Source organism: Amblyraja radiata, chromosome 10 (assembly GCF_010909765.2).
Source record: "Amblyraja radiata isolate CabotCenter1 chromosome 10, sAmbRad1.1.pri, whole genome shotgun sequence".
NCBI lineage: Eukaryota > Metazoa > Chordata > Chondrichthyes > Rajiformes > Rajidae > Amblyraja > Amblyraja radiata.
The window spans coordinates 48,324,774-48,352,285 of NC_045965.1; the positions used below are offsets into that span (position 1 = coordinate 48,324,774).

At 43.5% G+C, this 27,512-nt stretch overlaps 1 protein-coding gene across 1 annotated transcript; it reads right to left on the reverse strand.

Moving 5' to 3' along the window:
• Positions 1–619: 619 nt before the first annotated feature.
• On the reverse strand, positions 620–27,512 carry LOC116977892 (G-protein coupled receptor 54-like). The gene is made up of 5 exons (XM_033028754.1): positions 26,633–27,512; positions 18,983–19,107; positions 13,465–13,600; positions 11,238–11,476; positions 620–2,635 (listed from the first exon to the last, which is right to left on the reverse strand). The coding sequence occupies exons 1-5, from the start codon at positions 26,868–26,870 to the stop codon at positions 2,279–2,281; spliced, it is 1,095 nt and encodes a 364-aa protein (XP_032884645.1). The 5' UTR covers positions 26,871–27,512; the 3' UTR covers positions 620–2,278.

Genomic DNA, 27,512 nt, shown 5'->3' on the forward strand with positions numbered 1-27,512 from the left:
ATCCTGGGTGCAGATGCGTCGTAGATGGAGGAATTGGGAGTAGGGGATAGAGTCCTTCAGGAAGTAGGGTGGGAAGAAGTGTAGTCCAGATAGCCATGGGAGTCAGTGGGTTTGTAGTAGATGTCGGTCAGTAGTCTGTTACCTGTGGAGATAGCGAGGTCTAGAAATGGTAGGAAGAAACGGAGGGCTTTAAGACCCTCCTGGTAGGGGATGGAGGTGTAGAGTGACTGGACATCACATCCATGGTGATGATGAGGAAAAGGGGGCCTAGAAAACAGAAGTCATGGAGGAGACGAAGATCGTGTGAGGTGTCTTGGACATAGGTTGGGAGGGATTTGACCAGGGGGGGATAGGATGGAGTCGAGCTATGTAGAAATAACTTTGGTGGGTCAGGAACAAGCACTCTCTCCAACAGTTTCCCTACCACTGATGTGATAATTCCCTGGATTATCTCTACTTCACATTTTAAACAAAGGAACAACACTGGCTACTCTCCAGGCCTCTAGGACCTCACTGATGGAGAAGAAGTTGCAAAGATTCAGAGGGTGAGAAACAAAATAAAAAGCAGGAGTGGCAGTGTTTTTATTTTTGTCCCTGCAGATTGGAGAAAGCAGGCAAATTTCACATTATAAATGTATTTTAATCACAAAAATATCTTTTTAAATTAGTCATCTCACGAAAAGCAATGAAAATGACATGTGTAGCAACAGATAGTTATTTACATTTGAAAATAGTTTGTCTTGAAATTCTCCAATATATAAGCATGACTGAATGGTACACAGTATGGCTGCATATTTTCCTCACCAGGCTGTTTTTCCCACAAGATAGTACGTCATCTTAGACATACTAAATCCAAAACAATCAAACAGCTTCCTGTAACTAGGTTTTATGTCAACACATCTGTCATAATCTATTGACTAACATTTAAAATCTACTGCTAAAGAATTCAGATGGAAAAGGTCAACAATTGTAGTTAGTCCAACCTATCAGTAATCTTTTCTTTCAGACTGTAGACTGAATGGGGTTTTTTACTGCCCCAATGCTTCAAGCCCCATTGCGTAAACAATATTTTCAATTTAGGGGATCTATCCAAATTCACAACACAAAGTTAACAATTATCTTGGCATTTTTCAACAGTGAATTCATTAATTTCTTTTCAAGGTCACTGCTGAGCTGATTAATGATTTTCATAATGTCTTTTCATTCAGTTCATTAACCCTTCTCTTCGCTTTAAAAATTACCATGTTTAACTTGCTGTTTTTTTCCTTGAATGGGAACTGATTTAATTGCTTGCACAGATCGATCTTTGAAAAATCAACCGTCATTCATTTAGATTATGACAGCTCGACTGTGCCAGAAATTTAATGGCTTGACAAGATCTAACTGTCAATATGCCATACTGATATTTTAAATTAAATCAATGTTTACTTAGTATTTATTCAATCTGTCTGATAATTTTGGGGTATGGTGATTCAACAGTTTAAAACTATATTGATGTTATTTACGTTATTTCAATAGCACTCGAACCCAAATTCCAAATAAATCAGTATCACCCAATTATAACGACACACTAAAGAGTCCCAAAGTTCAAAATACTTAGTATATCTCAAGATGTGCAGCTGACTAAAGCTAGGGCAAAATTATTTTGTTGCAATTGAAATTTCCATGCATTTCAACCAAAAATAATTCTAACCAAACACAGCTCAATTGCCTCAATTTCCAATAGATCTTCAGTCAATCACATCTGCCTTTTCATTCAATCCAACTACATCTTATTTCCACAAAATTCACATTACAAAGAAATTCCAAAGGGTAAGCTCATTTCCTATACATTACTACAATGTAATAAATTTGATCCTAATATAACTCTGAAAGCAGAGTTTGTTTTAAGGCCAAGTTTTAAGTTGTTTTTCTTTTGAATTGTTCAAGAAATGACTCAGTGGGTTGCGGCAAGAAAGATTTTCGCACTGCCTGTTTCCATCTAGATTTTACAGAATTTCAAAACCTAGGGGAATACTTCCTGGCAACCAATTACAAAGGTCCCATTTGTGCTTCTGAAGCTAGTTGATGGCAAATACTTTTTTTAAACATTAAATCACAATGCATTGCCGTATAACTAAGTGTTACTCCACAAAGGTAAGCTCGTAAATAAATTAAGAACTTTTATGTCTTTAATTGTAAGTATATTTGCCCTCTAGGAAATATCTGGGCCAAATAAAATGCTCAAATTAGGGCGGTGTATCATTAACCGCATTCATTCATGGATAATTCTTAACTGTTAGGTTTCTGCAGTGACAAACTTCATTTCTGCATTGCCACTGGCATAGGTCACATTGTCGTCCCTGACCTTATGTCTAAACATAAATGGAAAGGCCTTTTTAAAAGACTTTCTGAAACTGGCTCCCATGAACCCGTAAACTATGGGGTTAATGCACGAGTTGGCATAAGACATGCAGTTAGCCCAAGTTTTGATCTTGTAAGTCTCATAGTTGGCCTGGAACTTTGGGTAAAATCCCTGGAATAGGATAAAGAGTTGGATGGGCCCCCAACAGACTGTAAAAAGGAGCACAATCACCCCCACCATTTTAGAAATCTTGCTTCTCAGTGCAATTGTCCTTTCAGATACGAGCTGAACCTGGATGAAAACAGATATATATTATTGTTATATTATCACTTTTGAAACACAGCAGTGTCATACATCAGTTATTAACTGACCAATTAACAGCAAAAAAAGGGTGGATTAAGAAATGGGCAGCCATAGGCTGTTTTATTTGTCTCATTACTTAATTTGGAATATTAGTTCCATATAACCATATAACCATATAACAATTACAGCACGGAAACAGGCCATCTCGTTCCATCCTGTGCCATTTTATATCTACTGTACCGGCTCCCTTGGGAATACAGGCACCTCACATTTTATGGCTGTTTGATTTATGCATTTTTGAAATAAAAAATTATTTCCTTTAAAATACCAAAACGTTTTATGTGCTCGTATTTTTGGAATAATGCACTCAAATTTACTGCTAACAGAGTAGTCGCAAATACGTTTAATTTACCCGTTTTAAAATTACGCGCTGCTTTTCCAGCACGTAACCCCTAATACAGGGTAGGTGCCTGTATACGTTTTATCAGATGCTTCGGTACCAAATTGATTGTTAGCTGGTTGGAAATTTATCAAACCCATCATCTAAAGCAATTATCTAATAAAAGGAAAGGAAAATCTAGGCACTTTTAAAATATCCCTCTCTGCCACCTCCCACCACTGCAATAGTTGAAAATATTTGCTAGAATTTAGAAGATTGAGGGGGGATCTTTATAGAAACTTACAACATTCTTAAGGGGTTGGACAGGCTAGATGCAGGAAGATTGTTCCCGATGTTGGGGAAGTCCAAAACAAGGGGTCACAGTTTAAGGATAAAGGGGAAATCTTTTAGGACTGAGATGAGAAAAAAAAAAATTTACACAGAGAGTGGTGAATCTCTGGAATTCTCTTCCACAGAATGTAGTTGAGGCCAGTTCATTGGCTATATTTAAGAGGGAGCTGGATGTGGCCCTTGTGGCTAAAGGGATCAGGGGGTATGGAGAGAAGGCAGGTACAGGATACTGAGTTGGATGATCAGCCATGATCATATTGAATGGCGGTGCAGGCTCGAAGGGCCGAATGGCCTACTCCTGCACCTATTTTCTATGTTTCTATTGATGAGCTTACCTGGTATCATGGTGTTAGAGGCCAAACTGAAATCAATGAATAGCATCCTGACATAGGTGTTCTTATTGAAACATGATTCAGAGCTGAATGCAGTGAAAGGGAAGCGGCTTCCTCCATAGACCTATTTTTATACATATGCAATCTGTATGAAAGGCTAGAACACTGGTGCAGATATTGGACATTATCAGCCTTTCAAAGCACTTCATCATGGCTGATATTAGAGCTACTGGGTGGTAGCCATTGAGGAAGGTCACTTTAGTTTTCTTCGGCATTGGAAGAATGGAGGTTTCCTTGCACCAGATGTGGACAGTAGACTGTTGAAGTGAGAGGTTGAGGTTGATAGTAAAGACTGTGGCCGTTGATTGGGAGCATGATTTCAGAATCCATCCAGGGACACAATTTAGGGCCGAACGTCTTCCCTGAGCTGACCCCGTGAAAGCAGATCTGACTTTTATTACTTAGGTGTATATTACGCTGGGGTTTTAAGCTCCTATATTTTCTCCGAGAAGGTAGAAGGGAGACAAAGCCAGCGGGGCATGGGTTTACATACTGAGGTGGAATTTTGTTTGCCTTTTCAAAACAAGCATAAACGGTATTGTCTTCAACTAGTAGAGTTGCGTCGTTACTAGAGATTGCCTCCAATTTTAACTTTTAGCCCTTGACAGATTATGTCCCTCCTGTGGTCTGACTCTTAGTTACCAGTGCGTCTTTAGCGTGTGGGAGGAAACCGGAGCATCTGGGAAAAACCCATGAGGTCATGGGGAGAACATACAAAATCCGTACATCAAACACCCATAGCCAGGATCAGACTCGGGTCTCTGGTACTGTAAGGCAGCAACTCTACTGCTGCGCCACCATGCCGTAGTCATGGGTAGAGAGAGAGTAGAGAAGGAGACTGACCATACAGCGCTGAGGTTCCCCCTGTGCTGAAGTTCATGGAAGAAGTGTTGTTTTCAATCTGTACTGAATGAGGTCTGCCAATTAGGAAGTCAAGGATCCTGTTGCAAAGGGAGGAGTGGAGACCCAGTTCCCCCAGTCTGACAATGAGTCTGGAAACATAGACATAGAAACATAGAAAATAGGTGCAGGAGTAGGACATGCTGATCATCCAACTCAGTATCCTGTACCTGCCTTCTCTCCATACCCCCTGATCCCTTTGGCCACAAGGGCCACATCGAACTCCCTCTTAAATATAGCCAATGAACTGGCCTCAACTACCTTCTGTGGCAGAGAATTCCAGAGATTCACCACTCTCTGTGTGAAAAATGTTTTTCTCATCTCGGTCCAAAAAGATTTCCCCCTTATCCTTAAACTGTGACCCCTTGTTCTGGACTTCCCCAACATTGGGAACAATCTTCCTGCATCTAGCCTGTCCAACCCCTTAAGAATTTTGTAAGTTTCTATAAGATCCCCCCTCAATCTTCTAAATTCTAGCGAGTACAAGCCAAGTCTATCCAGTCTTTCTTCATGTGAAAGTTCTGACAGCCCAGGAATCAGTCTGGTGAACCTTCTCTGTACGGCAAGAATGTCTTTCCTCAGATTAGGAGACCAAAACTGTACGCAATACTCCAGGTGTGGTACAACTGCAGTAGAACCTCCAGTAGATGTGGATGTGGAAGGAAAATGGATTACCCAGAGGAAACTCTCGTTCTCACAGGGAGAATAGTAGAGACATTGGAAGGGATGATGGTATTGAATGCCATGGTATACTCAAAGAATAATGGCCTGACATCTGTGTTCCTGTTGCGCAAATGAACCAGTGCCAAGTGGAGAGCCACCATTTTTATTTGTCATAGCAGTAACTAAATATAGACCGAAAATATTTGCTGGGATTTTGCCGGGTTTTGCCACCAGATCTACCTGGTGATTTCACCAATGCACTCTGCCAATGAGCACCCTATGGAGTCCAAAGGCAGAGCAAGTTTACTGAAATACTTCGGTATCTAAACTAAGGAAATCTGCTCTGAACTTCTGCGCATATCCATATGCCCATTCACTTGAATGGAGTATAGAATAAAGCAAGTTGCAATTTTCTTTGAAATTATTTAGTTTGGTTTATGTTTTACAATTAATTAAATTTGTTTTTCAATTAGTTAAAATTGTTTTAGCATTTTAAGTTGTTTCATTTCCCTAAACTTGTATAACAATATTTAAATGTTTAATTGGTTCTTTCAATTTAAATACGTTCTTTTTAAGTGTTTCAGAATAGTAGAGACATTCAGGAACATTAACTGGAAAATGGCCAGTGTGACTTCTGTTCAAAAAGGGAGGAGGATAGAGGCAAGGAACTATGGGGCAGTTACAGTAGTTTAACAGTTATTGTTGCCAAGTTGCTTGAGTCAATAATCAAAGAGAAAATAATTAATCATTTGGGAAAGCTGAATCTTCTTCTTCTTCTTCTTTCGTGTGGCGTGCACAGCCTAAAGTTGTCGGACAACTTGTTCTATTTGATTTTCCGTTTGTGCACGTCGAGTTGATTGCATTAGTCGAAAGAGGGCGGACCACGTGAAGGTTGCAATCTTCCACCCCGGGAAAGCTGAATGTGGTTTAATGAAAGATAAATTAAGTTTAACAAATTTGCTTGTATTATTTGAGGGGCGGCACATTGGTGCAGCTGGTAGAAGGACTGCTATCATAGTGTGCCAGAGATCCAGGTTTGATCCTATCTTTGTGGAGTTTGCATGTTCTCCCTGTGAGAACGTGAGTTTCCTCTAAATAATCCATTTTCATTCCGCATCCCAAAGACGTGCAGGCATTGGACTCTGTAAATTGCCCCTAATGTGTAGGAGGTGGATGCAAAAGTGGAGTAACATAGAACTAGTGTGAGAAGTGGTTGATGATCGACGTGGACTCGTTGGGCCGAAGGGCGTGTTTCCATTCTGTATCTTTCATTTTATGTAGCAGAGAGAGCTAGTATAGGAGAATCTGTAGACATAGTGCATTTAGATTTCCAAAAATCATTGCGAAAGGGTTGGAATTTAAAAATATCGTGGCAATGGAAGTACCCAAAAGGAGATTCATCAGCCTAATCTCTGGGAAGCGAGCATTGCCCTATCAAGAGAGGCAAGACAGTTTGATATTCCTTGGACCGTTTTAAGATTCCTTGGAGTTCAGACAAAATGAGGACTGGCCTTGTTAGATCCAAAGGCATGTTAGGCTTGACAATATAGTTTCAACACGTGGGAGTGTCATGGATAAAGAGATATACAGTGCATTCAGAAAGTATTCAGACGCCTTCACTTTTTCCACATTTTATTACGTAACAGCGTTATTCTAAAATGGATTTTAAAAATGTTTTTACATTAATCTACGTACAATACTCCATAATTAAAAAGCGAAAAAAGTAATTAAAAAGAAATAACTGAATTATCACATTTACATAAGTATTCAGACCCTTTACTCAGTACTTTGTTGAGGCACCTCGGGCAGCGATTACAGCCTCAAGTCTTCTTGGGTATGACGCTACAAGATTGGCACACCTGTATTTGGGTAATTTCTCCCATTCTTCTCTGCAGATCCTCTCAAGCTCTGTCAGGTTGGATGGGGAGCGTCGATGCACAGCTATTTTCAGGTCCCGCTAGAGTTGTTCGATCAGGTTCAAGTCCAGGATCTGGCTGGGCCACTCAAGGACATTCACAGACTTGTCACAAAGCCACTCCTGCGTGGTCTTGTGCTTAGGGTCGTTGTCCTTGTTGGAAGGTGAACCTCCGCCCTAGTCTGAGGTCCTGGACGCTCTGGAGCAGGTTTTCATCAAGAATCTCTCTGTACTTCGCTCCGTTCATCTTTCCCTCGATCCTGACAAGTCTCCCGGTTCCTGCCGTTGAAAAACATCCCCACAGCATGATGCTGCCACCACCATGCTTCACCGTAAGTATGGTGTTGGCCAGGTGATGAGCGGTGCCTGGATTCCTCCAGACGTGACACTTGGCATTCAGGCCAAAGAGTTCAATCTTGGTTTCATCAGACCAGAGAATCTTGTTTGGGTGCCTTTTTGGCAAACTCCAAGCAGGCTGTCATGTGCCTTTAACTGATTTAAATGATTGTTGGTGCTGCAGATATAGTTGTCCTTCTGGAAGGTTCTCCCATCCCTACAGAGGAACTCTGAAGCTACGTCAGAGTGACCATCGGGTTTGTGGTCACCTCCCTGACCAAAGGCCCTTCTCCCCCCCATTGCTCAGTTTGGCCGGGCGGCCAGCTCTTTGAAAAATCCTGGTGGTTCCAAAGTTCTTCCATTTATGAATGACGGAGGCCACCGTGCTCTTCGGGACCTGCAATGCTGCAGAAATTGTTTTATATTGTTCCCCAGATCTGTGCCTCGACACAATCCTGTCTCGGAGGTCTACGGACAATTCCTTCGTCTTCATGGCTTGGTTTTTGCTCTGACATGCACTGTCAACTGTGGGACCTTATATAGACAGGTGTGTGCCTTTCCAAACCATGTCCAATCAATTTAATTTACCACTGGTAGACTCCAATCAAGTTGCAGAAACATCTCAAGGATAATCAATGGAAACAGGGTGCACCTAAGTGTCTGAATACTTTCAGAATGCACCGTAGTTACAATATAAGTGATGGTCACGTAAAACTGAGGTGCATTAAAAAAAATTCTCTCAGTGGGTGGTGAATCTCCAGAATTCTCTACCCAGAGGGTGGATGAAAGGCAGGTCATTACTACCAGGAGGCGCCGCACGATGGCTGCCTCGCCAACGGTCTGACTCCATCTTTTCCTTCTTTTGTGTTTTTAGTTTGTTGTAAAATGTATGTTTTAGTTTATTTTCAGTTTTGTATTATGTGGGGAGGAGGGGGAGGGAAACTTTTTTTGTCTCTTTCCTCGACGGAGGTGCAACTTTTTCCATGTCGTATCTCCGTCGGCACTGCGGCCTAACATCGTGGAGTTGGCGGCCTCTTGTTTGGGACTTCCAGAGCTCCAAAACTGCGGACTTACCATCTCGGAGCGGGCGATCCCTTTGCAGGGGTCGGACTTTGGTGCTCCAACCTGCGGGAGATGCGCAGTCTCTGGTGAGAGACCGATTTCGGAAACCTCAAGCCGCAGGAGTTTGACCACCCCGACGCAGGAGCTTAGACCACCCAGACGTGGGAGCTCGATCGCCGGCTGCGGATGGTTCGACTCCCCCGACCGCAGTAAGAAAGAAGATAAGACTTTATTGCCTTCCATCACAATGAGGAACATGGAGGAGTCGCTGTGGTGGATGTTTATGTCAATTTTTATGTAGTTGTGGGTTTTGTTGCTTTTTTGTTATGACTGTATGGCAAACTAAATTCCAATTCCAACTAAATGTTGCAAAACATACTTGGCTAATAAATTATGGTAGATAGATAGGTATTTGAAAAATCGAGGAATTAAAGATGATAGGGAACTGGCACAGAAGAGGGGCTGAGACCAGCATGGATCACCCATTGGCAGAGTGCATGGGGGAAGTCACCCTGTGGATCTGTTGGCAGAATCTATTAGCTGGTCAAGCTTGAGAGGCCCGGTTGGTCTACACCCACTGGTCTTTTCTTGTGTTCTTGAACAACGTTGACAAATTTAACACGCAGCAAAGCTGGGAGTGGGTGTTTGCCACTTCTCCAAGCATGGTAATGACCTACCTACCACAAGCTAGGCTTGGGACCCTGCCTCTAATCAGAGCCTCTTCATTTGTACCTGGGACAGTTTGAGAGAGCAAAGTTGGATCCAGAGAAGCCAAGCTTAGGTTAGGGGAATAAAGAGCATTAGCAGCAAAGGGGAGCTGCAAGGTCCACTGTAATGTAACATCTGCAAGTCATATAACTGCAAGGCATATTATTTGACACAAATCAGAGTATTAGCATTGATGTTCCCAAGTTATACAACAGGATACGGTTTACTGATTTGACTGCAAGATGTCCTTTTCAGAACATCTGGTATGTGAGCAAACAGGATGCATACATTTTTTCAGAGCTATCAAATACCAATCAACATTAATGGATAATTATTGAGGGATATTGCAGAAAATAACTTTTCCTGCTCACTTTTATTTTGACAATGTTATTGGAAGCAACTTGTTTTGTCAATGGTGTTTCCTTCTACACTTGTCTCTTTTACAGCAGAGTTGACCTGATGTAAAACATGAGCAGGAACAAATTTGCCATGGAAGAAGTGGATAAATAATATATTAAACTTTAATGGAAAAAAAGATTAAATCAATAATTCCATCAAAGGATCCCATATTATCTTCTTATTTCTGCACTTTGACAATGCTCCTAGCTTTGTAATCATATGCACGGTATACTGAAGCAAACACACAGCAGAAGTTATCAAAAACTGTTGACGGCTTAATTCTAAAACTGATATCAATGTTCCTATCTGGAATCCAACAGCTGTGGTAGCTTTAGCCAAACACTTCAAAATTGTTATCAGGCAATTGAATCATACCACCAACAACTAGAGAGCAGTCCTGAGCTCCTATCTATCTGATTGGAGACCCTCAGACTATCTTCGATCAGACTTTACCTTGCAATAAATGGTATTCACATTATTCCCTTTATCATGTACCTGTACGCCATGGATGGCTCGATTGTAATTATGTGTTGTCTTTCCGCTGTCTGGTTAGTATGCAACAAAAGCTTTTCACTGTACCTCAGTACATGTGACAATAAACTAAACTAAATTAAACAAAACATCGACAATGAGTATTAACTACTAGCTCTTCTATCTTCTCCCAGATAATGCTTAGAAGAATATGCACCTTCATCAAGATTAGTATTGATAGGTACAACAAATGGCACCCACATGGTGTGCTGAAGGGCCTGTTTCTGTGCTCTATGTCTCAATGACATCCTGCTACTGACAAACTCTGCGTGGCAGTAACAGAGATTAAGAGGTACTGTGTATTAATCAGTGGAACAATTAGCCATTGGAAAGGTCTGGCCTGAAGTCTATCCCTTTCCTACAACCTCAGCAGCCACCAAGAATAATTCTGCGGGCCATCCTTGCTTTCTCTTGTATCCGATTGCTCCAAATTGTACGTGATCTTACTCTATAGCACAGGGCAAAATTTAACATATAGTTTGGCCTCTGGAGTGAAAGGTATTTGAGTCCTAGAGACTGAGAGGTATTAGCAAACATATTGTTTAGGTTAACAAGAACATTGATATAGTCATGGGGTCATAGTCATACAGTGTGAAAACAGGCCCTTCGGCCCAACTTGCCCACACCAACCAAACATGCCCCAATAAACACTAGTCCCACCTGCCTGCATTTGACCCATATACCTTTAAACCTATCCTATCCATGTACCTGCCTAAATGTTTCTTAAAAGTTGCAATAGTACCTGCCTCAGCTACCTCCTCCAGCAGCTCGTTCCATACACTTACAGAGTTTTGTGAAAAAGGTTTGCCCCTCAGATTCCTATTAAAATACATTACCGATTACTGTATCTGACCTCTCCATTACAGGCAGGGATAGTCTGAATAAATAATAGTGTCACGTTTAAAAATTACTTGTAATGTTCGACGAGACAATTGGGTGAATGTTAGCACACACCTGATAGCTGTTGTCGACCGGCTCAATGGCGGGTTTACCCACTTTCTTAATCATCAAAGAGTAGCAGAGGGATATTGTGAGCAAAGGTAGAAGGTAGGCAGCAAGAAAGTGGTACAGTATGAAGCCCTTCTGATGAGCATCTGATGGAAAGGCCTCTGCACAGTATGTTCTAGGTCCATACCAGTATCCCTTTTCAATCTTCTGGTACATAATAATTGGCAAAGACAGGACAAAGGAACCTAGAATTAAAATGCACCAACATTATTGAGATTAATCATGAACTAACATGGTGAATATCATGTAGATGCATTAATAAAGCTTGACTAAAATGCAGCAACAAAATCAAAAGGCTTGGTCTGATGAAGGGTCTCGACCCGAATCGTCACCCATTACTTCTCTCCAGAGATACTGCCTGTTTGATGGAGTTACTACAGCATTTTGTGTCCATCAAAAGGCTTGGATGTTGTTCATTTATTTTGTTAGGACTCCCATGATATATAGAAACAAGGAACTGCAGATGCTGGTTTGCACAGAAGGACACAAAGTGATGGAGTAACTCAGTGGGTCAGGCAGCATCTTTGGAGAAGGTGCTTAAGTCAGACGTCATTGTTGAAGAAGGGTCCCGACCTGAAATGTCACCTATCCATGTTCTCCAGAGATATTGCCCGAGTTACTCCAGCACTTTGTGTCCTCCCATGATATATAATTGACTTAAAATGTATTCATGCATTTTGTTTTGTTATTCACATGATAATTGACTGCACATGCGAAATAAAAATTAAAAAAATTAAGCCAGAACTTTTCTTGATGTGTACCAACAAGTCTATAGTCATGAGATTTCAACCTGAATAACGGAGGGATATATTAATCCATTGACCTCAGGTTTTGAGATTTTGAACAATATATTTCTTGCCAAAATTTTTGTTCAAGTTTATATTGGCTACGTAAATCTTTGACAGCCTGAAGGTACAATCCCATTCAGTGATGTCAGTCAGACTATAATAACAATCCCATTCTGTGATGTTATTCTGACTATAAATGGTCAAGTTTTAAACTTCTATTCTTTATTTAAATGTCCGTGAGACTACACATTGTTCCCTTTTTCTCTTTCTCCATCTTGTCTGTGTTTAGGAACTACTTCTTTCCCACCTCAGCTTCCCTGTCCATGGTAACTCCCAGGTGAAGGGAGGTGTTGATCACAGTCAGACACCATCCATTCAATGTAGCAGGAGATTTAACCAGGACATAGTTTGCCAGTGATCTGGAAACTAAGCTGCCTGTGATGGTTGCTCAGGTGAGAGAAACGCAGCATCCAGGAAATGTGAGGGAAGAGGCAAGAGAGACGAAGAAAGGCACCTATTCCACTAGGCAATAAAATATAGCTTGAAAATAAGAGCTGAGCCAACATCATTGAGGCAGCACAGTGGCGTAGCTGGTAGACACTGGCGGACCTCACAGCGCTAGAGACCTCAGGTGATGTCTGTGTGAAGTTTGTACATTCATGAATATATGTCACATTTAGGTTGGGAGTAAAGGACCAAGCATTTCACAGACTTTCTTAGATATATTGACTGCATCAGGTTTTAATATGACTGACATTATAAACGAGAAGAATTTTAAGAAAGAGAAGTAGAAAAGTTATTTTTAGGGGGAGCACAATGACTCAGCTAGTAGACCTGTTGCATCACAGAGCACCCGAGACTCGAGTTTGATCATGACCTCTGGTGTTATATGCGTGGAGTTGGCACATTCTCCCCATGACCATGTGAGTTTTCCCCGGGACCTCTGGTTTCCTCCCACATCCCGTGCAAAGACGTGCACATTTGTAGGTTCATTGACCTCTGTGAATTGCCCCTAGTGTGGAGGGAATCGGTGAGAAAGTGGGATAACATAGAACTCGTGCACACGGGTGATCGATGGTCGGCGTGGACCTGGTGACCCGACTGACCTGATTCCATACTGCACCTTTCAATCAATCAATCATAAGACTGCTTTCAGTGTCTATGTGGGGTTAGTATTTGCACTTCCTTAAACCTTTCAACAAAAAGTGATCCTTACAAAAGGCAGGTGAGTATGAAATGAAATGGTGCAGATAAAAACACGATGGCCAAATATCTTAACTCTCAGATGCGATGGGGGAAATGATTACCACTCTATATGGGGTGTGCATTTGAATTCGACCAAGTTATGGGGACGAGCATTAGCTGAGAAATCCTGTGAAACTTACAGATCCAGGTGCATGTGCTGACTCCCATGGCAATCTTGGGGGTTCGGTGCCTCAAAGACTTGAGTGGATACACTGTCGCATAACATCGGTCTGCACTCATCGCAGTCAAGGTAATACAAGTTGCCTGCACAGTAACCTAGGAAAAACAAATACAGGCAACTCCTATGTTACAACCATTTGAGTTAATGACATTCGCCCTTCAGGAATTCACATTTTGTTTAATTTGGTTTAGAGATACAGTGGGGAAACAAAGCCTTGGGCCCACTGAATCTATGCCAACCAGCGATCCGCATACACTATCCTGCACGCTAGAGACAATTTTTACCAAAGCCAATTAACCTTCAAGCCTGTACGTATTTGGAGTGAGGGAGGAGCACCTGGAGAAAGCCCACGTGGTCATGGGGAGAACGTACAAACTCCGTACAGACAGAACCCATTGTCAGGATCGAACCGGATCGCAGGAGCTTGAAATCAGCAACTCTACCGTTGAGCCACCGTGCCGTTTCTATCCAAGAATTTGAGATACAGAATCATATTTTCTCTCACGGAAGTTATGTGAGGAAATAAGTAAATAAACCAACAAAATAAATTGATCAGTATGTAGAAAGGTCCCACTCCATGACATCTCCTGTCCATGTTCTCCACAGACGCTGCCTGAGTTACTCCAGCTCGTTGTGTCTTTTTTTTAAATAAACCCACACATTTTATTAAACCTTGTTTCATGATGCATGGACGGATGAATTTGCATTACGGAAAATCGCAATACAGACGGTTTTCTAGGAATACCCCCCCCCCCCCCCCACCCCCCCCCCCCACACCCCCCCCCCCCCCCCCCCCCCCCCACCCACCTCCATCACTCTCCTCCCCCACCGCAACGTAGAGGTCACCTGTATATCTTACTACAATGAATGAGACGAGAAAGGAAATCTATCCATATATTGGTTTCTGCATGTTGACTAGCAAGGTTTCTCTGATTTATTCATTCACATGATAGGGATACTTTTGGTAATGCTGGCACTTCTGGTCCTAATTGTTCCTGAACTAAGGAGACTGTTATTACTCAATCACGTTGGTGAGCCTAGTATGTGCCAAATAGAACCAATATTAGGTTTCCTTTCTTGAAGAATGTTTGCTTTTTTTTACTACCGCACAACAGGGGGCTATTTGGCCCTTCATGCCCATGCAATCCTCCACCCGGGGCATTCCTGCCTTCCCACTTTCCCATCTTACTACCCTCTATTCCTACAACTCATTCACTCCCACATGCAGGTCAACACCACCCCCTCCCCTTTGTTATTTTATGCCACTGACCTACACTAGGGGGTAATTTACAGTGTTTGATTAATCTACAACACCTATTTAGAATGGTGTCAGAAATCAGGGAAACCATAGGACAGATGAAGAATGTTCACACTTAAGCTGGAAAAGGTGCAGAGAAGATTTACGAGGATGTTGGCAGGACCTGAGGGCCTGAGCTATAGGAAAAGGTTGGGCAGGCTAGGGTTTTATTCCTTGGAGATTAGGAGGCTATGGGGTGATTCTATAGAGGCGAAGAATATCACGAGGAGAAGAGAGAGGATGAATGCAATCTTTTACCCAGAGTAGGGAAAACAAGAATCACAGGCCATGGGTTGAAGGTGAGATGAAAAAATTTAATAGGAAGCTAAGGGACAACTTTTTCTCACAAAGGGGGGTGGGTATATGGAATGAGCTGCCAGAAAAGGCAGTTGAGGCAGTACTCTAATCACATTTAAAAGACAGTTGGTCTGGTACATGGATAGGAATGTTTGGAGGGATATGGCTAGATGCAGGAAGATTGTTCCCGATGTTGGCGAAGTCCAGAACAAGGGGTCACAGTTTAAGGATAAGGGGGAAATCTTTTAGGACCGAGATGGGAAAAACATTTTTCACACAGAGAGTGGTGAATCTGTGGAATTCTCTGCCACAGAAGGTAGTTGAGGCCAGTTCATTGGCTATATTTAAGAGGGAGTTAGATGTGGCCCTTGTGGCTAAAGGTATCAGGGGGTATGGAGAGAAGGCAGGTACAAGATACTGAGTTGGATGATCAGCTATGATCATATTGAATGACGGTGCAGGCTCGAAGGGCCGAATGGCCTACTCCTGCACCTATTTTCTATGTTTCTATGGACCAAACTCGGTCCTAAAAGATTTCCCACTTATCCTTAAACTGTGACCCCTTGTTCTGGACTTCTGGACTTCGATTTAAGATCGCCAGTAGTGGAGCTCCAACCGGCGCGGCCTTGTTGGCTTTGGAAGCCGCGGCCTCCAGTACGGAAGCGGCCGTTCCAGGTGTCCCAAGCCGCTGTGAGGATTCTCCCGACGCCGGAGCACCATCACCCGGCGAGCACGGCCAGGAACATCGGGCCTCCGTAGAGGCAACTGTGGAGGCCTCAATTGGCTCGACTATGGGTGAACTGGGGTTGGGGACTGGACTTTGTGCCTTCCCTCATGGTGGGAGCCATTGTGGGGGGATGTTCTTTATGTTTAAATCTCTTATTAATGTTATGTCTGTATTCTCTCTTTATGTGCTGCATGGCAAGAAGCATTTCACTACACCTAGGTGTATGTGACCAATAAATAACCTTTGAACCTTTGAACCTTTGAACATGAGCTAATGGGACCAGCTTAGATGAAGCATCTCAGTCAGCCAGGACGAGTTGGGCCGAATGACCTATTTCCGTGCTGTATGATTCTAAGATTCTAAGACACACAAGATCCAATTCAGGTCCTTCTAGCTGTGAGGCAGCGGCACTAACTGGAAACATAGAAGTCAGCAACAGGAGGTGGCCATTCAGCTCTTTCAGCCTGCTCTGCCAGTTATTATGATCATAACTGATCATCCAAATTCAGTCCATTGAGTCTGAAGAAGGGTCTCGACCCGAAACGTTACTCCAGCATTTTGTGTCTGTCGTCAGTTGAAACCAGCATCTGCAGTTCCTTCCCACACATCCAAATTCAGTAGCCTGTTTCTGCTTCTACCCCAGACTCATTGGTCTCTTTATCCTGAGAATTGTCCAACCTCTTCTTGAATACATTTAATGGTTTGGCTTCAACTGGTTTCTAGGTTAGGCAATTCCACTTTTGACAACAATCTTGTAGCTTCATGGCTACTGCTACTGGGATTAACATTTCATTTAAAATTCCACATTTATTTAATTACTTGACGTAAAAATCCCCCCGTTCCCATATCTCCCAGGCTGGAAACTAAACTTTGGATCCATAGTCTAGTCTTTTGACTGCCAGTTCAGTAACTTGATCAATATACCATTGTAGCCTATTGAAATTCCACATAATGTTGAGAATATCAAAGCCAGAGGATTAAGGACTATGCCTTCTCTCTAAAGAGTTTGTGATAAAATCACTCTGGGGAAAAGCTAATTCAAATTTCTGACCCCAATTAGAAGTATCTCACTAAAGTTGTCCAATAGAAAAATGGAAGTTTATCTGGCCCTATTACCCCCTTCTGCAATGCTTTTCTTTATACCCTTCTCTGATTATTTTCATAACATCCATCAAAAGTAATAACCCCTTGTGTGTGTAACGCCAGTGGTGGTGAACTGTGCTTTTTTTTTAATGTGGTCTGTGTTATTTGGCAAAGTCATTCTTGGGAGTTGATGACGAGGTTACACCTCTAAAGTAAGTCAATCTCCCCTGCCCTCTGCATAATCCACTACCTAACTGACTCTTTACCTCAATATATGCCCTTGATAATTGATTGCCCTGAGTCCCCCTCTACCTAATGACAATCACATTATTCACTACAAATCATGCAGAATGTTTTTGCTAGATACCAATCTGAATCTGATATGTTCCAAAAACATTCCCTAAGGTACTGGAAAGAATTCACAGAGTGGAGGGACTAAGCAGGAATTCCAAATCGAACTGAGTGTTATTTAAACAAATCAAAAACAGATTTCTCTCCTGTACCTTCCGGTGGTACTTTGACTGGTTTCCCGAGCCTTGGATTGTAGTCTAGGGTATTTAATAAAAAGTAATAACACTCCTTAAATCTTCCCATTACACTTGCATCCAAAAGTGGTGTCTCACTTTCAAAAGCTTCCGTAGGTACGGCAATATGCTCCGTTTATTGCCCTCATTGTAACTGACATACATGTATATTCCCAATCCAGGACTTGTTTGTCACCCCAATTGATAAACTGCAGCAGTGCTCTATTAAGCCAGCGCCAATTCAGCTCTGATTTCTTTTTTCACTCCAAGAGTTTACAATAATCCCAATTGATGTGAATGCTGAATTACAATTGTGCCTCTGTCAGTGTGAATGCATTGACCAGGCCAGTGCGATTACTTTTCTGCAGCATAATTAATAAATTATATTCCAAACCGGCAACTAAAATAAATCCAGATGTGCATTATCATTATTGCATTCACATTATAAACTTTTGACTTTCTATAGTTCAATGTTCGCTTGTAGGGAATTCTAATCTTTTTTTGCATTACTTCAATGTTGGCCTCATCTTGCGGACTCTTTAAACTCCTCCAGCCCTGGAATTTCCCTAGTTAATTGTATTAATTGCATTGCCCTGATCATAATCACAACCCTCATTTGTGTCCTGTAAAGCCCTTGGGTCTGGAATTCCCTCCCTAATTATTTCTGCCTTGTTTCTTCTCTTCACTTTGTTACAATAATTCTTACAACCCAACACTTTGTCCAAGCTTTTGGCCATCTGCACAGTTATGTTCTTAATAGTGTTTTCTTCAGTCACATTAAGAGCAGTACAGTGGTGCAGCGGTAGAGTTGCTGCTTTACAGCACCAGGTTCGATCCTGACTACGGGTGCTGTCAGAACGGAGTTTGTATGTTCTCCCTGTGACCGCGTGGGTTTTCTCCAGGTGCTCCGGTTTCCTCCAATATTCCAAAGACGAGCGGATTTCAACATTAATAGGTTTTTGTAAAAAAAAAATTGTCCGTAGCGTGCAGGATAGAACTAGTGTAATGCCCCTGTCCCACTTAGGAAACCTGAACGGAAACCTCTGGAGACTTTGCGCCCTACCCAAGGTTTCCGTGCGGTTCCCGGAGGTTTTTGTCAGTCTCCCTACCTGCTTCCACTACCGGCAACCTCCGGCAACCACCTGCAACCTCCGGGAACCGCACGGAAACCTTGAGTAGGGCGCAAAGTCTCTAGAGGTTTCCGTTCAGGTTTCCTAAGTGGGACAGGGGCATAAGGGTCGTTGCACACTTGGCGGGCCAAAGGGCCTGTTTCCACACTGTATCTCTAAACATTCCTGCAAAATGCTTTTGCATGTTTCACCAAATTGAAAGTACTGCATAAATGCAAATCGTTGTTACTTTTGAGTAATGTAAGGAATTAACTTGCAAAACAATTTAGAATTGCCATTTAAAATCGTTTGATTGAAAAATTTATAAGTGGGAACTCATTACTCCTGTTCTCCTTTCATGCCTTTAGGAACACCACAAAACACCAGTAATCTGGATTGATATTTATCTGACAGAAATGGGTGAGTTCTCTCTTGCTTACCTGTTGCAGGTAGTTGACAAACTTGCACATGAAGTCACCGAAGATCCAGCCTGGCAGAGGGTACAGGGTGGCAGTGAATGGAACACAGCAGACCAAGAATATGATGTCTGTGGCAGCCAGGTTAGCTTTGAATGAGGAAAGAAACATCAGGAAGGTGAAAATCATAATTTGGAAATCATAATGACAAAAGAAGGTTGCATGATTTGATCAAAGTTCACAAGATGGTGACGTATTGATAAGGTAAAGGGAAACAGTTGCCATTAGCAGACGGTTGAAGGTCTGAGAATGCAGATTAAAAAAATTAAAACAATTAAATATAGGGGAGATATGAGGAGCTACCTCCTTACAAAGAGAGTGGTTGTTACCTGGAACGCATGATTGTAGGGGTGACAGAATCAGCGTCAATCAGGGATTTCAAAGAGTGAGAATAACATGCAAGCGTTGGCTTAAGCAAAGGGGAATGGGAGCAATGGGAGTCAGCATCCCACAGGCCAATAACAATTCTGAGGTGCACCAATGACATCACGGTTAACTGTTGAGGAAAGTCAGGTATTTAAGTGTGAGAGAACATTGTCATCCTACCCGCCCGCAATCCACGAGCTGCCTCAGGAAAGTAGCCAACAAAAGCAAGAACCACTCACACCCTGGTCATTCTCTCTCTCCTCTCTCTTGTCGGGCAAAAGATACAAAAGCTTGATACCACCCTGAATCAAGAGCAGCTCCTTCCCCGCTGTTGTCAGCCTCTTGAACGAACCTCCCATAAGTTAGGGTGTATTTCAGAGCTCCCAATCTACCTCGTTGCACCCCTTGCACTTTTTCTTTGTCCCCTATCCCCTTGCGAGTAGTTCTGAGGTGCCCAACTCATTATGCTGTATTCTAGTTATTGCACAGTGCAAGTTTTATTGTTTATTACCCACTTCCTACCTATCCTGAAGCAGACTTGGCAAAAGTTTGTAGTAAATTAATAAAAAGGAAATATATTGAAGGAAGGCACTTGTACAAAGAGTACAGTGGCACGGAATATCCAGAAACAGTATAGGTAGATCCAAGTCCACAAACGTAAATTCAGAGTTTATTAAATTTCCTTGCATGTTCCACAAATGCAATTGCCCACAAATATCAGGAAGTGATCCCAAAACGTTGGTCATGTACTGGATGATTGTGGTGTGTTTGATAAATGTCACAACAAATGACATCAACCAAACATGAATACCTGGCAATTTCCCTCACAAACTCTCTAAGTTTAATACACTCCAATCTTACATTAATACAGATGGGTTGGTCCCAATTGCATTTTGTATAAAAAATGCCAGAGAAGTGTTTGCATCTGAAATGATCCCTTGCTGGGCTGCCCAGAAATGTTATCCAACTCGCTGCTTGTTCCCTGAATGTGCTTAGTTCTCCAGGAGCCGGTATCTGCTGTTACAGTATGTTTTGCCTGTCGTATGATAGTTTCACAATTTCCACGAGAGGGCAGCAATAAACTACTTAATAAAAGCTGTGGGAATCAGAAAGTGTTTCCACGGTGCAATGTTCCAGACACATTGTTTATTATACTTTTACGTAGAATTAGCAAAAAAAATTGAAGAATAAAGAGGAGAAAAAGAAAAATCAAGTTTCTAATGAAATAAACAATGCAGTTTTAAGGCAACAGAGCTGGAGATTATAAATTACTTGTTTACATACATGGAGTGGTTTGGAATCAGACGTCACAACCTGGATATGGATTTGATGGTAGTCTTTACTAAAAACTGGCTAAGTACAAACAAAACGTAATAGAAAGGGTCTTTGGAAAATTGGAAAGAGCAAGCTGAGGGAGGAAGTATTTGAATTGCTCTTTAAATTGCAGGCTTGATGGGCCAAATGGTCTCCTTAGGTGCTGTACTGTTTTATTATTCTGTGAAAATGCGCTGCATTTCAATTCTGTGAGGATAAAACATTTTAAGTAAATATGCCATGTTAAGCCTGTAAAAAGCATTGGTTAGACCACAATTGCAGGACAGGGCACAAATCTGGTCTCCATATTATAAACTTTATACCATTATGTTCTGCCTCTCTCTCTGCCATGAAATATTAACTATTTCTTTAGACTTTAGATAATAGACAGTGCAGGAATGCAGTAGTTACGATAGTGCAGGAGTAGGCCATTCGGCCCTTCGAGCCAGCACCGCCATTCAATGTGATCATGGCTGATCATCAACAATCAGTACCCCGTTCCTGCCTTCTCCCCATATCCCTTCACTATCTTTAAGAGCTCTATCCCCTCTCTCTTGAAAGCATCTTGAGAATTGGCCTCCACTGCCTTCTGAGGCAGAGAATTCCACAGACTCACAACTCTCTGGGTGAAAATGTTTTTTCTCATCTCCGTTCTAAATAGACTTTTGAGATCCAGAGTGGAAAGCAGCCCTGCGGCCCACCGAGTCCGTGCCGACCAGCGATCACCCCGTACACTCGCACTATCCTACACACCAGCGACAATTTACAATTTACAGAAGCACCTACAAACCTGCACGTCTTTGAAGTGTGGGAGGAAACCGGAACACCCAGAGGAAAGCCACAAAGTTGCACAGAGAACGTACAAAATCCGCACAGACAGCACCAGTAGCCAGGATTGAACCCAAATCTCTCGCACTGTAAAGCAGCAACTCTACTGCTGTGCCACTGTGTTGCCTGTTTCTCTCTCCACAGATGCTGCCTGACTTTCTATATTATATTGCCAATTTATTTCTTATATTACTTCTTACAAAATTATGTGAGGCATGCGTAGACACACAAGAACACAGGCAATAGGAGCTGCAGTAAGCCATCAGACCTCTCAATGCTGCCCTGCCATTGAGCATGACTATAGCTGATCTATGCTGGCCTCAACTTCTCTTCTGTGCCTGTTCCCCTCAGTTCCTCGATCTTTCAAATACTTATCTATCTCCACTGTAAATGCAACATATGATCTGGCCTCAATCTACCTCAGGGGCAGAGAATTCCAGAAATTCAATCCCCTCAAAGAGAAGACATTTCTATGCAACTCACTTCTAAATGAACGGCCCCTTAATTTGCAGCCATTCGTTTGGTAGAAAGAAGTCGTGAAATTAAGATGCTACATCAAGAAATCTGCGACAAAGTTTCACTGAGGAGATATCAGGAGTAATTTCCCAAGTAAGATCCAACAGGTTAGGGCTCTATTCCTGACATAAATTAAGTACGTGGGGGTGAATTAAGTGTGATCTCTCAGATCATGACAAAAGCGTTTTTAAAAGGGTCCACATAGAAAAGTTGTTCCACTTCAGCAGAATCAGGAGTGAAAAATATAGGGAAGTCATCAATGTATTTCACAGAAAAGTCACGAGAAATGCAGGCACTTAAAGTGTGGTTGAAATTTGACACTTATTACCAGAAACCCCAGTCAAGTTGAAAATCACACATGCATTCAATGGAAGCTAGATAAGCATGAGATAGAGAACAAAATAGCTGGGGACTAACCAGGCCAACTTCAAGAGCATGCTACCAAAATATTATCAATCCACACCCTCAACTTTGTGGGTGGCCACTGTGGTACTGGGGTAGAGTTGCTGACTTACAGCACTTGCAGCATCGGAGACCCAGGTTCAATCCCGACTACGGGTGCTATCTGTACGTAGTTTGTATGTTCTCCCCGTGACCCCACGGGTTTTCTCAGAGATCTTCGGTTTCCTCCCACACTCCAAAGACATACAGCTATGTAGATTAATTGGCTTGGTGTATGTGTAAATTGTCCCTAGTGTGTACAGGATAATGTTAATGTGCAGGGATTGCTGGTTGGTGTGGACTCGGTGGGCCGAAGGGTCACGAAACTTAAACTAAACTCAGCCACTGCAACACAACCATTAAAGTTGCCTAACACTCCATTTCCCAACCACATTTTGAAAAATCCAACCATTTAATTGTACTGAGACCCCTGCATTCAGGCAGAAACCAAAGTGAGATGATCTGGTTCAGAAACTCATATCGGTGGTCGGAGGAAACAGATGAGACCCTACACGGCTACTTTGAGTCAGTAAACTGGTCCATATTCAGGGACTCTGAGGCTGATCTAAAAAAGAGTATGCCACAGTTAGTATGCAGAGGACTGCATGTCAAAGTAATCAACCCAGGTCTTTCACAACTGGAAACTATGGATTAACCATGAGGAATAGGAAATCCAGGTACAACCTTTGCACTGCCTTCAAGGACATCAAGAAGCTGCCTCAGGAAAGCAGCCAACATTATCCTGGACTGCTCATATCCCAATCTTTCTCTCATCTCTCTCACGTCGGGCAGAATATATAAAGAATATGACAGCACGTACCACCAGATTCAAGATCACCTTCATTCCTGCTGTTAACAGACTCTTGAAAAGGCCTCTCATAAACTATGGATGTATTCTCAACCTTCCAATCTACCTCATTGTGACCATTGCTCTTTATTCCACCGGGTGGCGCCGTCAGCGATGGCAGCCTCGCCAATGGTCTGTCTGTCTTTTCGTCTTTTTTGTTATTTTTAGTGTGTTTTAAAAATTTGTGTTAATGTTCTCTGGTTGTTTTATGTGGGGGGTGGGGGAGGGGGTCGAGGGAATCTCTTACCTCACCGGAGATGCGAATGTTTTCCGGATCGTATCTCCAGTCGCTCGGCGGCCCAACATCATGGAGCTGGCGGCCTTGCTCAGGACTGACTTTGAGCCCCACCGTCAGAGCCAATCCCTTGCCTGGTATCGATGCTCCAACTGCGGCCTGGGCATTTCACCATCGAGGAGTTTGCAGTCTCAGGTAGAGACCAATATCGAGAAGCTCCAAACGATGCAGAATGTTTTGACCAGCCCCGACCCGGGGTCAGATCACCCGGTGCGGGGGAACTGAGATCCCCCCCCCCCCGATGTGGGAGCTTGATCGCCTCGATGCGGAGGGCCTGACCGCCGGCTATGGGAGGCAAGATCGTCGCGTCAACGGAAGGCTCGATGCCCCCAGCCGCGGGAGAACAAAGAAGGGAAGAGATTGAACTTTTTTTTCACCTTCCATCACAGTGAGGAATGTGGAGGAGTCGCTGTTGTGGATGTTAATGTTAAAATATATTTTATGTGTCTTGTTGCTTTGAATTGGTATGACTGTATCGCAAATTAAATTCCTCGTATGTTGCAAAACATACTTGGCTAATAAACTATGATTATGATTATTGTATCTACACTTTCTCTGCAGCAGGCTGTTATCAGGCAACTTTAATCAGGCAACAACACCATCTTATCGCCAACCAGAAAGTGGTCCTGACCTACTATCTACCTCATAAGAGACCCTCGGACTATTTTTCATCATTTTTTTCTGGACTTTATCTTCCACTAAATGTTATTTCCTTTATCCTCTATCTGTACACTGTGGACAGCTTGATCGTAATCATGTATAGTCTTTCCGCTGACTGGATAGCATGCAACAAAAAACCTTTTCACTACACCTCGGTACACGTGACAATAATAAACTAAACTACACAATATGCTGCACTCTCTTTAATTGTTCTATCGCACTACCCGATGCACTTATGGATGGTGTAATCTGCCTGGAAGAACAAAATAAAGTTTTCCACTGTTTCTCCTTACACATGAGAATAATAAACCAACACCAATGTCAATGTGGTGATGGTGTTACATGCATGGGATGTAAGCATGAGGACAAATGTTGTCAGAGGCAAAATAGTCTGCTTGAAAGCTGCTGGTTCTTTGTAAAATAATGTATGTTTGACCATCCAAGTTATTGTGGGAAGGTGGAGAACACAACGTATACAGACAAAAGAGTTTGGAAGCCAGATGGAATCGGAGAATCATTATCAATTATTAGAAAGCAAGAAACCATAACAGTGAAGATGGAAATATGAAAATAAAAATGAAATGCTTTAAATCCTCATCAATTCGAGCAGCATCTGTGGCGAGAGAATTAGAAATAACATTTCAGACCAATGATCCCACACACCAGAATAATTGACCTGAAACATTAACTCTGTTTCTCTTTCCATGCTACCTGACCTTGGTCAGAAGATGGATCCTGACCCGAAACGTCAACTATCCTTTTTCTCCAGAGGTGCTGCCTGACCACTGTCTTACACACAAAAAAACCCCACAGAAATTGGAATTAGGTTAATTGTCCTTTTGCAGCTACGTACAGATGAACAGATTTCATACAGAGTGCCATATCCCTGACAGTTCCAGAACTGTAGTTGCCTGAAAATTCCCACGTGCAATTACAGATCATACAGAAAAAAATATACTCCACTTTGATATACTGCATGATTGGTTCTTAAAAGCTAATAAATTAAAAGGCTAGGCACAATTGAATGTTCTGACTCAGGGGTTGTCACCGGTTTATGCAATCAAACCCATGGAATCTGCTGCCTCTATCAATCCAATAAGGTACAGTGTTTGAATTTATGTGTGGTTATATATTTAGATTGATAGTAAACACAACCATGCTTACTGTTTGTCTCCTCATTGCTGTGGCTGTGGATCCAAGAATGCATCTTGTCCTTTAAAGAAGCCTGTAGAGTGAGTGAAACTCACAACTATCTCATTCAATTTATCTCCCCCTCGCATTTTGCTCATACCATCCACCATCTCTCAACTTCACCGGCAATTTCTCCTCCCACACAAACATGCTCTCCTCCGCCTCTCTCTTCCCTCCATCCCCCCCCCGCCCCCCCCCCCCGACCATTATCCTTACCCCATTTCTCTCCTTTCACCACCCATTTCACCAAACCGAACATTAACCTCTCTCCCATGACCATTATCCTCTTCTTCCCTGACCACTTTCCCCTCCATTGTCCTTGCATCTCACCATGTCTCTTCTCTTCCCCAGTCATGCTCCCCTCCTCAATATTGATCATTTCCCATTCTGTTCTACCACGCCATCCCTGACTCTCTCCCGCACTCTCTCCTCCGACCATTCCACACATCATATCCTCCTTGACCATCTCCCTCACTCCCTCCCATTTCTCCGAGCATCTTCCCAATCACCTCTCCCTGACCCTCTCCAACCCTCTTTTCCTCTCCATTTGTCCATCATCTCCTCTCTCTTTCTCTCCGACCCTCTCCTAATCCCCCCCCCTCTCTCTCTCTCTCTGACCCTCTCCCCACTCTCTCTCTCTCTCTCTCTCTCTTTGACCCTCTCCCCCCCTCCCCCCCCCCCCTCTCTCTCTCTCTCTGACCCTCTCTCCACCCTCTCTTCTCACCCTCCCCTCCTCTCTTGGCCATCGTCCTCACTCCTTTCTCCTCTCCCTGACTTTCCCACCCCCTGTCACTCCAACCCGCCCCAACCAACGGCATCAAAGGATATGGGGGAAAAGCAGGAACGGGGTACGGATTTTGGATGATCAACCCTGGTGGTATTGAATGGCGGTGCTGGCTCGGAGGGCCGAATGGCCTACGCTCGCACCTATGTTCTTTGTTTCCTCCCCCCCCCCCCCCCCCCCCCACACACACACACACACACACACACCCTCTGCATCTCCCCCGTCCCCTCTTCCTATCCCTCACCATCACCCCAACCCTCTTCCTGACCCTCTCTCCCCCACCCTGTCCCACACCATCACTCCACCAGCTACCTCTCCCCCACCGCCTCTTCCTCTCCTCCATAGCCAGCCTTCTGCCCCCGGGTCTCTCACCGATGTAGAAGTGGGTGGCTGTCCTCATCTGCCGGTGTTTGGTGATGACATGGATGACCAGCGCGTTGCCGAGCAGCCCCAGGATGAGGATGAGGGCGAGGAAGAGCGGCACCAGCCAGGCGTCGGTCAGTAGCGGCGGCTCCAGCCCCAGCTCCAGCCCGCTGCCCTCCACAAGGGACGCGTTCACCTCTGTGTCTGGGTCCGGGACCGCGGCGGGGTTCCCGGTAACCGGCTCCATCGCTCGGGTATGGGTCGGGTCCCGGGTCCCTGGTGTTGCCCGGACCGGGAGATGATGGTGGGTTCCCCGGGCTGATCTTCTCTCTCTCTCCCCGGTCCCGTGTCTCTCCAACCGTGTCGGTACCGCCGGCTCTGGTCTCCCTGCCCTTACCGGGAGCTGTCAGTACCGGTGCCGATCTCTCTCGATCGGTACCGGGAATCGTGATCTCCTCTGTCGGGATAGCGGGGACCCTGATCTCCGTGTCGGTACCGGGGACCCCAGTCTCTCTATCGGTACTGGGACTTGTTCCTCTGTCGGTACCGGGGACCCTGATAACTCTGTCGCTACCGAAGACCGATCCCTCTGTGGGTACTGGTGAATGATTACCTTGACTGATCTCTCTCCAGCGACCTGAAACCTGTTCTATCTCTCGACCCCGACCTCTGATCTTACAAGTACATGGGTCTCTGTCTGATCTTCCTATCACTACCGGGATCTTTGATTCTATTTGCCAGTAGCAGCGACTCTGTGTCATCTACCGGTGTCGGTAAGGAGGGGCTCTGATCCCATCTGCCGGCGCCGCTCTCTGGTCCTTGCTCAATGCAGTAACCGGGGCTGTGATCAGCATTGGGTGCCTGGCGTTCAGAGCCACCTTGGGTCTGA

Excerpts from the sequence above, each read along its gene's own strand:
- LOC116977892 (XM_033028754.1), bottom strand. The coding sequence starts at position 26,870 with ATGGAGCCGGTTACCGGGAACCCCGCCGCGGTCCCGGACCCAGACACA. Across the intron at positions 13,601-18,982 it reads TTGTCAACTACCTGCAACAG|GTTACTGTGCAGGCAACTTG; the intron begins GTAAGCAAGAGA and ends TGTTTTTCCTAG. Across the intron at positions 11,477-13,464 it reads CAGCACATGCACCTGGATCT|GTTCCTTTGTCCTGTCTTTG; the intron begins GTAAGTTTCACA and ends TTTTAATTCTAG.